Source organism: Serinus canaria, chromosome 12, assembly GCF_022539315.1.
Source record: "Serinus canaria isolate serCan28SL12 chromosome 12, serCan2020, whole genome shotgun sequence".
NCBI lineage: Eukaryota > Metazoa > Chordata > Aves > Passeriformes > Fringillidae > Serinus > Serinus canaria.
In genome coordinates, this window is record NC_066326.1 from 4,860,818 (window position 1) to 4,873,445 (window position 12,628).

At 45.8% G+C, this 12,628-nt stretch overlaps 1 protein-coding gene across 1 annotated transcript in view; it reads left to right on the top strand.

Annotated features, from left to right (window-relative positions):
* The first annotated feature begins 8,492 nt into the window (after positions 1 to 8,492).
* TAFA4 (TAFA chemokine like family member 4) overlaps positions 8,493 to 12,628 on the top strand; it is a 40,694-nt gene continuing 36,558 nt past the window's right edge. Inside the window, exons 1-2 of the mRNA XM_030228044.2 lie at positions 8,493 to 8,618; positions 11,593 to 11,708. Coding sequence (XP_030083904.2) covers positions 8,539 to 8,618; positions 11,593 to 11,708 — 196 coding nt within the window. The 5' untranslated portion in view covers positions 8,493 to 8,538. The remainder of the gene's footprint in view (positions 8,619 to 11,592; positions 11,709 to 12,628) is intronic.

Below are 12,628 nucleotides of genomic sequence, written 5' to 3' on the forward strand. Positions count from 1 at the left end.
CACCAAAAATTCTCCCTTTCAATTTCCTGTCCTGCCCCACATTTGCAGAGAGCAGGGACAGCACAAGGAACTTCTTTGCTATTGGGTTATGTAGTGGATAACACAGGTGTTAAAATAATGTGTGTTCAGCCTGTAATTACACTTCTGGAAATTTAGTGCTGTATTTATGAAATGCTTTTCCTTAGAATCTTTAAATAATTAGCTAATGAGTCCCAAGTGGAACAATTATCCCATATACCCAGACAGTGGGGATTCTTCATCAGCCAACGTGCATCCAGTGCTCATAAAACATGCTTGTGTTCTAAAGCAAAGCTGGCTGTTCTGTGCTCTCCTCTTGGAGCTTTTTGGGAATGGAAACCAAAGCAGGGACCAGTTTACATTGGACAGAGAGATGGCCAGGCCCTGATGCTGTCAGGCACTGACACAGCCTAGGGAAGCACTCACATGCTGTGAGTGAGGTGTTTTTGGGAATAACAGGAGAATAAAATATTCTTATGCAGTAGAACCAGAAAGAACCAAATTTGTTTGCATGAGGACCCTAAGAACCACAAGAATACATCAAAATACAACACACCCTGACTCTGCCTGCATGAAAAACCCAACGTGTGCAGGAGGCATTTTCAGTTTGTTTCTGCCAGGATTTTCCTCCAGTAACCTCTGACTTGATTCAGGGTATTGAGGATGACACAGTGACTGACTGCCTCACATTTATATCCCACTGGTTTTTTTTTGCTCCAGGGCATAAAGGATATGTTGTCCTGTAACATACCCTGAGCAAACATGTCACCCAGCCCTGTGGATGGAGAGGGGAGCCTTGATCATCCCACAGCTGCTCATCCAATTTAAAGACATCTCCAGGAACCAGGCTCCATGAGATTTTGAGCAGTTTGTACCACTAGTACCCCCCAGTAAGATACAGAAAGTTTCTCTTCATGCACACAGTTAATCTTTGCAGGACACTGAATTTATTTTTATGCTATTTGCAGTAGCTACAGAGAACCACTTTAAATCCTGCCCTTCTTTAGAGCAAGCCTCTTCAAGGAGACAGTTGACCTGTCTCCAATAAACTCTTTTTTCTTGACTAAACTGTTATTTTCACCTTTTCTTAACAGTTGCATTTGCTGACTCTCTTAATTTTCATGTTATTTCCCTTGGATTGCTTCCTGTTCTTAATTTGAACAGCCAGCCTTAGGAATTAACTACTTCTTGCAGGTGAGCCCTGGGCTGGCCACCACACACCTGGAGCAGGTCTGGGGCCTCCCAGTGCCTTGTCCAGAGGCACAAATGGACAGGAATTTTCCTCCTCCATCCCTTCCATCCTCCCTCCTCTTAGGAACCAAAATAATCACCAGCTCACCTGGGCCCCGGGTGAGGGGAAAGGAAGGTGAGTGACCTGCTCTACAGCAGGTCAGCTATCTTTGGCTTCCATGGGAGAAATTAAATTCCTCCATCAGCTCAGGGTATAGAAAACAGTGTTTTATGGCTCAAGATACCCTGTGCAACAACTTTAATGCTTTGCTACCTGGCAGGCAAAGTTTACAGTAGGGGAAAATGTGTTTTTGCTGTGTCTGAAACATTCTGCTGGAGAGATTTCCTTCAAAGACTTTTCTTTCCATATTTTTTTTTTTGTGTGCTGCCTGCTTTTGATGGGAACTGCTCTGCTTCTGGGAGGGCAGCTGGGAGTGGAGCAGGGCACTGCCTCTGCTCTGTGTCCTCTCTGAACAGGGCTGGAGTAATTCCTGCTCTCCCTTGAACAAAGTGCCTGAAACCTGCACACCTCTTAAGCAGGACTTGTGCAGGGGGGTGGAGAAGATTTTGAGCTGCAGTGAGGGACTGAAAGAACCTGGATAATCACAAGGAAAAATTCTTTCTGATAAAGGTAATTGAAAGAGTTGAAATTCTGTGCTGTAATGAGATCTCCTGTGTTGGCTGTCCACATTGGCAAGTCTCTGCAACCTTGAAAATGAAACCTTGATGGTGATACCTGCCTTTCCTGGAGTTTGGCAGAGTGGTCCTTAGTGGGGTGGTGATGAATAACAAATATTGCTGTATGGAGAAAAGGGTCTATTCTGCCTCCACTCGACAGAATAGCAGCACTTGGCTCTCTGAGCAGTCCTCTTGGTCTGGGTGGACTTTATCCTGGAGGAAAGATGAGAACTCACTTTGTGTTGGGAGAGCAGAGGAAGCAGCAGCTTTGATTTTAAACTCTTCCTTACTCTGCCTGGACTTTGGGTGTTCTGGCAGTCAGCCCTCTGCTCCTTGCTTGCACTTCTTTCCTGATCTTGTGCACTGTCTTTCTTTCCTGATCCTGTGCTCTGCTCTTTCTTTCCTGATCCTGTGCACTGCTCTTTCTTTCCTGATCCTGTGCACTGCTCTTTCTGCTTCTGTGTGACCTGAGCTCTGCTGGCTCAAATTTGGAGGCCACAGACTCTCACTTAAAAGGAGTCCAGCTGAAAAACCTTTCCAACAGATGATCCACCCAAGTGGCTGCTGGGACTCTGGCACTATTAACTAATGCAGTCTCTGGTGTATGGGCTAGAAAATTTGGGTGATTTAGGCATGTTTTGCAGGATCTCCTCCCAGGGCATCATCTTTACATGACCACAAGAGACAAAAGGTTTGTTCTCATGTTTAAAGGAGGTGGTGAGGACAGATTTACCCTAGAGAACTCGAAATGCTGCTGAAGATAGGCTTGGTCCCTCCAAACCCATGGCACAGAGGATGTCTGTCTGTGTGTGCATGGTCTGGCTGCTGGTGTGGTTGACACCTCTGTTATGTGGATATAACAGCAGCTCAGCTCTCCCTCCTCAGCAGGATGTGGGGTTTATTTCCTCTAGCTCTCACTGGCATTGTTTTCTTTTCCTCCCCACCACCCCCAGTTCCTGTTCAGTGAGATTTTGAAATATTCCTGTGGAAAGGCCTGACTAGGGGTGACAGACTGAGCTGCTGCCAGCAGAGACTGATGTCGTAAATGGGACGTGATGTCATAAAAAAACAGTTCAAAAATTGCCCATGAAGTGTGCAGGGAGTCTGCTGGGGTCTGAGAGCACTGGGCACTGCTGCAGGGACCCTGTGGTTTTTTGGATACCTGCCTGGATGATTTTTGTGTGGTCCAAAGAGCCTTCTCACTTCCCTTTGCTGTGGGGAGCTCGATGTGACCAGTCTTCCATTCCCCAGAGATTCCTGTAGGGAAGCAGAAGAGCTGATGTCAGCTCTGGGAGTAAAGGGAAGAGGGAATAGGTCCAACAAAAGTTTTATTATCTTGCACTGTGAGCTTAGTCTTGTGCTACCTTCCAGTACCTGAAGGGAGCCTACAAAGAGAGACTAAAACAGAGGGACTTTTTACAAGTGTGTGAAGTGACAGGACAGGGGGGAATGGATTCAAGCCAATAGAGAGTAGGTTTAGGTTGGATATTAGGAAAAAATCCTTTTATTGTGAGGGTGGTGAGGCCCTGTCACAGGGTGCCCAGAGAAGCTGTGGCTGTCCCATCCCTGGAAGGCCAGGCTGGATGGGGCTTGGAGAAGCCTGGGACAGCGGAAGGTGTCCCTGCCCATGGCAGAGGGCTGGAATAGGATGGGCTTTGAGGTCCCATCCAACCCAAAAAGCTCTGTGACTCAGTGACTCTGTGACTCTGTAATTCTGTGACTGTACTCCAGGGGTAACTTTAAGTCCCCACTCAGTTTTCCCAGTGCCTTCCTACTTGGTGTAACCCTTACTTGCTGTGAGTAAGGACTGGCAGAACGGAGGCCTTTGAAGGCCTGACACATCCCAGTGGGATGTGCCAGCTGGGAAAACAGGGAATGTACCGGGAGGGACAAGCTGGAAGGGGCAGTGCTTAAGGTGAGGTTAATTAACTGCTGGAATAACTCGGCCGAGGTGGATTTACTGACCCTCAAAGCCTTCAGATCAAGCTGCAATTACGTGAGCTGATGTAGAGATTTCTGGGTGAGAGTCAAGGGACCAAATGCAGAATGTGAGCCGCGTTATTCCCTGTATCCACCCACTGCCGGGCCCGATGGGCACTGGAGGACACAGATGTGACTGCTGAAGGCCAGCGCGTCCCTGCCGTGCCCGGGCTCCGAGGGCAGCTGAACACCCGGCCCTGCGACAGCGACGCGTTCGTGTGGCTAATGAGCGGCGCTAATTGTCCCGGACAGAGGATGACGGAGGGCAGGGCTGCCCCGGGCCGGGGGCTCCGGCGGGGCTGGGAGCGGGGCTGGGAGCGGGGCTGGGAGCGGGGCTGGGAGCGGGGCTGGCGGCTCAGCCGTGCGGGAGAGGCCGGAGGAGATTCCCGAGCGCTGCCCGGGGCCGGGAACGGGCGGGAGCCGCATGGAGAGAGGCGGGCGGCCGCCAGGGGGCAGCACCGCCCCGATGGATCCTCGGGAAGCGCCGGGAGCGGCTCCGGCTCCACGGGAGGGACAGCAGGGACCTGGGTCGTGACAGGGACCTGGGTCGTGACAGGACATCAGTGACCTGTGTGCTGACAGTGACCCGTATCCCGACAGGACATCACTACCTGTATCGTTAGAGGGACAGTGATCTGTGTCCTGACATTGACATCACTCAATGTCAGGACACAGGTCACTGTGTCCTGAACATCACTGGCAGGGACAGTCCCCTGTGACCCCTGCACCCCGACAGGGACATCACTCACCTGTATCCTGGCAGGGACAGTCCCCTGTGACCCCTGCACCCCGAGAGGGACATCACTCACCTGTATCCTGGCAGGGACAGCCCCCTGTGACCCCTGCACCCCGAGAGGGACATCACTCACCTGTATCCTGGCAGGGACAGTCCCCTGTGACCCCTGCACCCCGAGAGGGACATCACTCACCTGTATCCTGGCAGGGACAGTCCCCTGTGACCCCTGCACCCCGACAGGGACATCACTCACCTGTATCCTGGCAGGGACAGCCCCCTGTGACCCCTGCACCCCGAGAGGGACATCACTCACCTGTATCCTGGCAGGGACAGTCCCCTGTGACCCCTGCACCCCGACAGGGACATCACTCACCTGCAGCCCTGGAGCTGCACCAGGCCACGGTGCAGCATCAGCTCACAACCAGGGATGGTTTGGGTTGGAAGGAGCCTAAAAGCCCATCTCATTCCCCACCTGTCGTGGCCAGGGACAACTTCCACTGTCCCTGAGTCCTGTCCAATCTGGCCTTGGACACTTCCAGGGATGGGGCAGCCATCCTGCTGGCTCCCCACCCTCACAGGAAAAACTTTGATATAACATCTAATATAAATCTCTCCTCTTTTCATTTTAAACCATTCCACTTGTCCCGTCAATACCTGCCTGTGCAAAAAGTTGCTCTTCCTCTTTTTTACATGCCCTCTTCAATTACTGTCACTGAATAACCGTGTGCAGTGATTCAGCCCCAAAATATGTTCTGGGTTGGTCAGGCAGTGTGCAGGTGTTGGCTTTAGCTCTCCCTTTTGTCTCCAGCTCCCCTCAAACAGCAGCAGTTTTCAAATACACACGGTGTACTTGCTGTGTATCTTTTCCCTCCTCCTCTAAGAAATGTCAGATATTTCTCTGTTTTCCCTTTGTCCTTTATTCTGTATGAGATAAGAGTTTGGCCAGGCTGACATTGGGGTTAAAGTCAGGCTCACAAATCCCCTGAACAGTACATGGCCCCCAAATTTCTTTCCTTCTCACCCAGTGCTTTACAGAAGATGAGACTTTAAGAGATGCACAGTTATATTTTAAGTGAGGAATTATTCAGAATGGAGAAATTAAGGCCTTTTAAATACTTAATGAAAGGAGGTTTTCTAAATTATTTAATAGCTTATTATAAAAAATGGCACAAAATGGTTTAGTAATTTATTCTTTGCAGAAAGTAGCCATAAAAAGTATTTTACAACATGTAAATATTGGTAGGAAATGTACCTAATTTAAAGTGTTATCTTATTCCATCTGTCAAAGGAATTATACAGTGCCTATACAGTTTTCAAATAACTTTAGACCTTTATTGTTTCTGTTCTTTAAACTCTTCCCTGGCACAGGAAATGCTGTTTATACCCATTCCACTTGAGTGCAGAGGCACAGAGAGCAGATTGTGCTGGGACCAAGGTGCAGCAGACCTGACCATTGCAATCCCCCCAGATCCCAGAACCCACAATCTTCACTTGCCCTAAATACTGACCCAGGGGAGTGGTGCAGCCTCTGGGGAACTCCTGTGCAAAGCAGGAGTTGCTCGTGGCCAGCCCATGCATAAATACTGAAAATGGAGCCCTTCCCCTCTCCCATTTCCTCTTCCCTCTTTTCTGTATCTTTGCTGGAGATGGAGGAGGGGTTCAGCTGCTCACTGGGCAGAGCTCACTGTATGAAAACAAACAAGCAGCTCTGTTTTCCAAAGTGATGTGTCACCCTGGGACAAGACGGGGCCAGCAGTTAAACCCACTGCTCACACAGCACACACAAAGCAAGCTTTTGCCATCAAAAGCCTGGAATTCCTTTTACAGCTCTTAACCAGGTGAGCCTCTTGTTTCTGTTCTGATCTGTCTCTTTTATTGACATAAACCAGCTGAAGCTGGTTTCAGAAGTTTGCCTTAATCTCCCCTAATACAACTCTATTTTTTAAAGAAATATCACTGCCTGGAAGGCATCAGAAAGCCTGGAGATATGCAGGTGGATGTATCATCTGTCACTTTCACTGCACCCACTTAATTAGGACGAGCTGGACTAATCAATACTCCCTTGCCTTTTACCAGTGTTTAACATGTGTTTGCAGAGCAGCTTACACTGATGTTTGTATTTACCTGTAGATGCATCTGCACGGGGCTTTATTTTCCTCTCTAATAAAAATTATGGAAGAGATAAGCACTAACCCCCCAGTTAGTGTATTGCAGTATTGATTTCTACAAGAGCACTGTAAGAATGTATTTATCTACCTGTCCTATTATGAAATGGGTAAAAATGTACCACATAACCATTCCAGTCAGTCAATGCTCTATTGAAAATCCTGTTTGTTTGCTTCTTTTAATAGGTCTTTTGAGGCATACTGTTGTTTTATTTTTATCTTTTATTTTATGTGTTTTTATGGAAGTAAGGATGAAAGCAGGATGGTAGTGCTTTTTCTACAGACAACTCTTTGCCTACATTTTGTTTTGATATCCAGTGCTGATTTGATAGAACTGCTGATTTTGGCTCACCCTGGAACTCCACCTTGGAAAGCAAAGAGAGCAAAATGTGATTAATTATAGATTGCTAGCCTGGCACCTCTTTAATTCCAGCAATTACTCTATTTTCTCATGGCATGCTGAACAAAAAGGAGCTGTTAGGGCCAGGTTGGATAAGGCTTTGGGCAGCCTGCTCCAGTGGAAGGTGTCCTTGCCCATGGTTTGGAACAAGATGAGCTTTAAGGTCCCTTCTAACCTGTGATTGGAAGGTTCTGTGATTCCATGAGGGTGGTATTGGAATTTTGTGTTTCTTAAAAGCAAATTTCTAATTGATCCAAGGAGGAGTGGAATGAAAAGAATGGTGGGTAAGATAAGAGAAGGTGGTTGTGATTGCTGTCTAGGTGAAGACCACATTATTATGACTCTCACAAATTGCTCTGTGTCATGTTTTCAGTAGCAGAAGGTCAAGTTGTGCCCAGGGATGGAAGTGAGAGAACAGATATAAACAGCAAAGGCAAAGAGGCCTGAGTGTCTATAAAATGGAGTGTTTGAGCTCCTCATTCTGCAGAACATGTGTCAGAGCTGCTGTAAAAGTGCTTCCATGTCGAGATTTCAAAGTGTAACTCCTGGGTTACAGCATGAGCTGTAACCTGTGTGTTTCTCATGGAGAGGCCAAGAAAACGAAGGTTAAATTCAGCTCTCTCCTAAAAAAAAAAGAAAAAAGGAAAAAAAAAACCCAAAATTTGGATGACCAAAATCTGACATGGTACACTGATTTTAGAGCTTACAGGTGGCTGTAGGTGTAGGTGGGCTGGGTGATGTGGGAGGTGATGCTGGAAGCCAGGAGAGGCAGCAGGGTGCAATAATACATAATTCCAGACACTCTCCTGTGGATGTGACCCTCTCTGCTGGGGCAGGCTCCAGGGCCTGGGCCAAATCTTTGTGAAGACAGTGACAGATTTTCCCTGCTATCTTTAATAATCTCTGCTTCAAGCTGCTGGAGGCTTCATGGAACCACGTGGAAATGTGTTTGCACTGTGATGCAGCCTTGGACCTTTCAGCTTTCCCAGCAGCTGGTGGAGAGAGGGCACGTGGTGGTGAGACCCCAGAGAGCTGCTCACGTTGTTTGCAACCCCATGCACAGCAAACTCTGCCTTTGGTTAAGGTAGTGATGCCTCAGAGCTGCCTCACCTCAGCTTCTCCGTGCTCTCAGAAAGAAAAGAGAAATAAACCTGCTGCCTTTTGCCCCAGATTGCACTGTAGATGGCAGTGTGAAACTAAGATTTTGGTAACAAAGATGTGTTTTACAGCACCTTTGCAGACGTTAATTGCAGTGTAATGTGGCTTTCTTTCTAGGTCCCCGAAGTGAAGGAAAAATTCTGAGATGCAGAAAGGCTTATTTGCTGCTGCAAATGGGAATCTGGAATAACTATGAAAAACACACTGAAATAATTGTGTTTGACTGGAACAAAATTCTTGCAAAGTCCCCAAGGTAAGAGCACTTTTTATCTTTCAAATGACACTGAAGATTCTCTGTTCTGGTAAGCAACAATATCCACTTGAATCCAATAGAGAATGAAGGCTTGACATTTCTGAAAGCAGCAGCCCACTGACGCTGAAGGGCTCAGCACCCCTTGCTGCATCTGTCTGCCAAATTTCATTTTTTCTCTGCCTTTTCAAAGATCCTCTTGTATTTCTTTACATTAGCAGGCTGAAAACTCGTGTCCTGTCTACCTGCAAGGCAGACTAAAGCCTGCAGATGTGTCCTTTGGATGGTTCTGGATGCTTTTAGCAGCCTTTCAGTTTGGATATGACCAAGTGGATGCTTTGTGGTGATACACTTATTCCTGGAATTGAATGTTCTTACTCAGGGCTGAGGTTACCCTGTTAACCTGATGAGCCCTGGTTTCACAGTCCTTGTTTAATGTCTCAAAAGAGTCAAACTCAGCTGGGGAAAACTTTTGAAAATAGGTCAGAACAAAACTATTTCCACTGAGACCAGTTTTGCTGCTGCACTGGGAATGGTGGGAGTACCTGGGTCCACTAAAGTGCTGGCACAGCAGCTCTTGAGCCTATGATGCATGATTTGGGACCTGTCCATCAGCACACCTGCCCCTTCCACCAGCCCCCAGCAGAAATGGCATGTTCAGAGTGCCTGAGCTGGGGTGTTTAATTCCACAGGAAACCTGGAGGAAGGTTTGTGTCTTCATGGTGGTACATCAGAGTGACACCAGGGCTGGGGTGGTGCTTGGATCAGATCTGAGTGTTTAGGGCAACAGAGGGATGGGGTTGGAAGCTGAGCAGATGCTGATATCCTATTCATGAGCTGTAACCTGTGAGTTTCTCATGGAGAGGCCAAGAAAGCTGATGTTAAATTCAGCTCTCCCCTAAAAAAAAAAAAAAAAAAAAAAAGGTTCAGTCACCTGGGAAAGATTTGGATGACCAAAATCCGAAATGGTACAGTGATTTTAGAACTTACCAGGCAGTTTTCTTAGAGCTAATACTGGCCCAACAGCAAGAGTGACATTTATGCTGGTTTCACAGTGACTCAATCCCATTAGCTGCAGTGACATTATGGGTTCAGCTGCATGCAAGAGGTGAATTTGGTTCAGCTGCTCTGAATTAGCCTGGGAGAGCTCCAGAAGAGGGCACTTATTGGGTGGGTGAGGAGCAGTGATGTCTTTATCTTCTGGCTTGATTCAAGCTCACAGAAGTTACAGTTTACAGCTGTAAAAGGCCAGCAGGGTGTTTTGTTCCTGTATTCAGTGTGGAAACATATTGGGCTCAAGACAGAGCATCTTCTTAAAGCCAGAACAGGTACCCTCTTGCCAAATCAGTGCTTAAAGTGAGGCTTCTCTATATTTAATTTTAATTCTTTGAAATCTGGAGACATGGTGAGCTGGTTTTTTTGCAATATTTATGTAATTAAAAAAAAAAAGTAGGCTGAAGGTGCTGGGGTTTGCACCAATGTATTTCTTTCTACAGTGTAAACCAGAATTTGGTGCTAAAATATATTTACTCGCAGCAGGCTTCTGGTCTGTTAACTTTTGCTATTAATAAGTGCATTTTTTATTTGCTTGGGCTTTATCAGCATTTGCAATTAGAGAAAAAAATATTGTTCTGCAAAGTGTGAAAAGGAGAATTGTGTGAGCAATTTGAAGCGAGAAAAAGTGGCCTCTGGTTTGGTTTCATTGGTAGATGTTCACCAAATTTAAACAACATCCACGTGTGTCACCTGGTTGTGACAGCAGAGCTGTCCAAAGTATGTGTTGCTTGGAATTTCTTTTTTAAATTTGTTTCTTCAGCATTTGAACACTGGGTTAGCTGACTAGTCTTAGGTATTTTCAAGATATAGAGATAATTTTTGTGTTAGAAAAGACTCAGAACTGGAATCTGCAGAGGAAAAGCAGTTCCCAAAGGACCTTTTGGTGCAAATAAACTCGTGATAGCCTTGCCCAAATCCCAGCGTGCTGATTAACTACAGACTAACGTCACTGCCATGAAAACAGTTTTTGCTTCAATTTATGCAAATCTATAAATTGCCTTTAATTAATTTGATGTATTCCTGCTTGCAGAATTTGCTGAAATTGTGGAACACAGTATCTAAGGGTTCAAGTACATAACGCCCATTTATGTATCATGCAAGCAATAAATCATCATAACTCAGTTTAAAGAGATGATTAGATTCCCTTTCTATATGATGAATGGCATAACATAAGCTATTGAGGTATTTAATTCTACATATTTGCAGAAAAATGATGGAGGATTTGGGATCTTACTTCTAAGAATAAGAGTAACAACACCTTCTTTAGAGCAAATGTTTGCTGAAATGCAGTTTCCAACCCCCTGGCAGAGAAGGGAGTCCTTACATGTTTGACTGAGGTGCTGTTTCATGAGTGTTTTACCCTCAGTAAACCAGGTGATCTCCAGGAAACCTCCCAGATATTGTGTGTTGGGGAGACCCAGCCCAGAACTGTGCAGGGCTACAGTAAATCATATATTACAGTAAATTATTATATTATATGTTTATTTAGTAACTATGTCCTGAGAAGTGTTAAGTAAAAATGACATTTTTTTCTGTCATTGGGGGAGGTGCAGTTTAAAAACAGTAGCACAACTCATAAATGTGTTTGTTTAACTTTGAATGTGGCTGGACCTTGATAAAAGACAAAAGAACCCATCCCCAATCTCAGATTGATAGAACTGCATGGCACTCATGATGTGTTATTATAAACACGTGTTTGTGGGTAGTGGGATGTGGGATAGACATTGCTTCTAATTATAAAATGTCCTTAACAAAGAATTGATCCCAACCAAGCAAGGAATATGATTTTGTGAGTTTGCCTTGCAATAACCCACATTAGTTATTCTTCAGCTCCCTTCAGCTTTTCCTTGCCCGCATCGTTTTTATGTTATTCCCTACTTGCATTGTTCTTTCACTCAACTGCTTCCTTTTCTGCCTCCAGGATGAGATTCTGTGCCAAATCAATGCTTCTGTCTGACTGGCTCTTTCTGCTCTATGTGTTAATGGTCTGCTGTAAATTGTTGTCCGCCTCTAGTCACCATCCCCGGGGGCACACAGGTAGGAGCTTTTAAACTCATTATGTGCTACTGAGACCAATTAATACCACTTGCAGCATGTTAGAGCCCACTTTCTAGCAATGGATAATTGATGAGGCTGTTGACAGCATGTTATAATCAGTGCAATAGGTTAAAAATACACCACCAACAAGGGGAAAAAAAAAAAAAGAGTTATTGTAAATTTTCATGGCTTTTCTCTAGTTATTTATGTACTGAAGCTCCCCAGGAGGTTTTTGGAGTGACTTCATGACTGCTAGGTCTTTGGCATTTGTTTGTGTCATTTTGCTCTCTCCTTATCCAAAAACATTCTGAAATGTATCTTTATCTTCACCCTCTTAATCCTGTTGTTATCAGCTGACTTTACAGCAGTGGTGGGCAATAAATCGAAGCCCTCAGACTCATGTTAGCCAGTTCTTTCCCTGACTGACACAACTTCTGACCTGTGCCTAGATCAGCCTCTGATACTGTCCTCCTTTTCCTGACTGGCATAATGAGGAAAACAAAGATTTTGCATTTAAGGGGATGTGCTATTGCAGTAGGGAAATACCTATGAGACACCATGTGTTATCATAATATAAATGCCAGAAAACGCTCAGAACAAGCTGGATTGACTTCCAGCCTGGATTTGTGTAACAACATCTCTGGTAGGATTGTGCAGACATCAGCTTGAAAGCAGAAAGAGAAGATGGACCAGTGCTAATGTGAAGGTATCAGTGCAAGTCCTAAATAGAATGGGATAGCTGTGCTGAGATTGTGCCACCTTTGATCCCACTAGAGAGGGAGGTAAGGTAACAAAATAACCCCTGTCAGTGCTGCTCTTCAGGAGAGGACAAAATTCTGGCTGCAAACCCCTCAATGGGTCTGTTCTCAGCACCACAGTCAGGTTCATGCTGGCTTGGGGATTCCTGCAGGTGCTGTCCT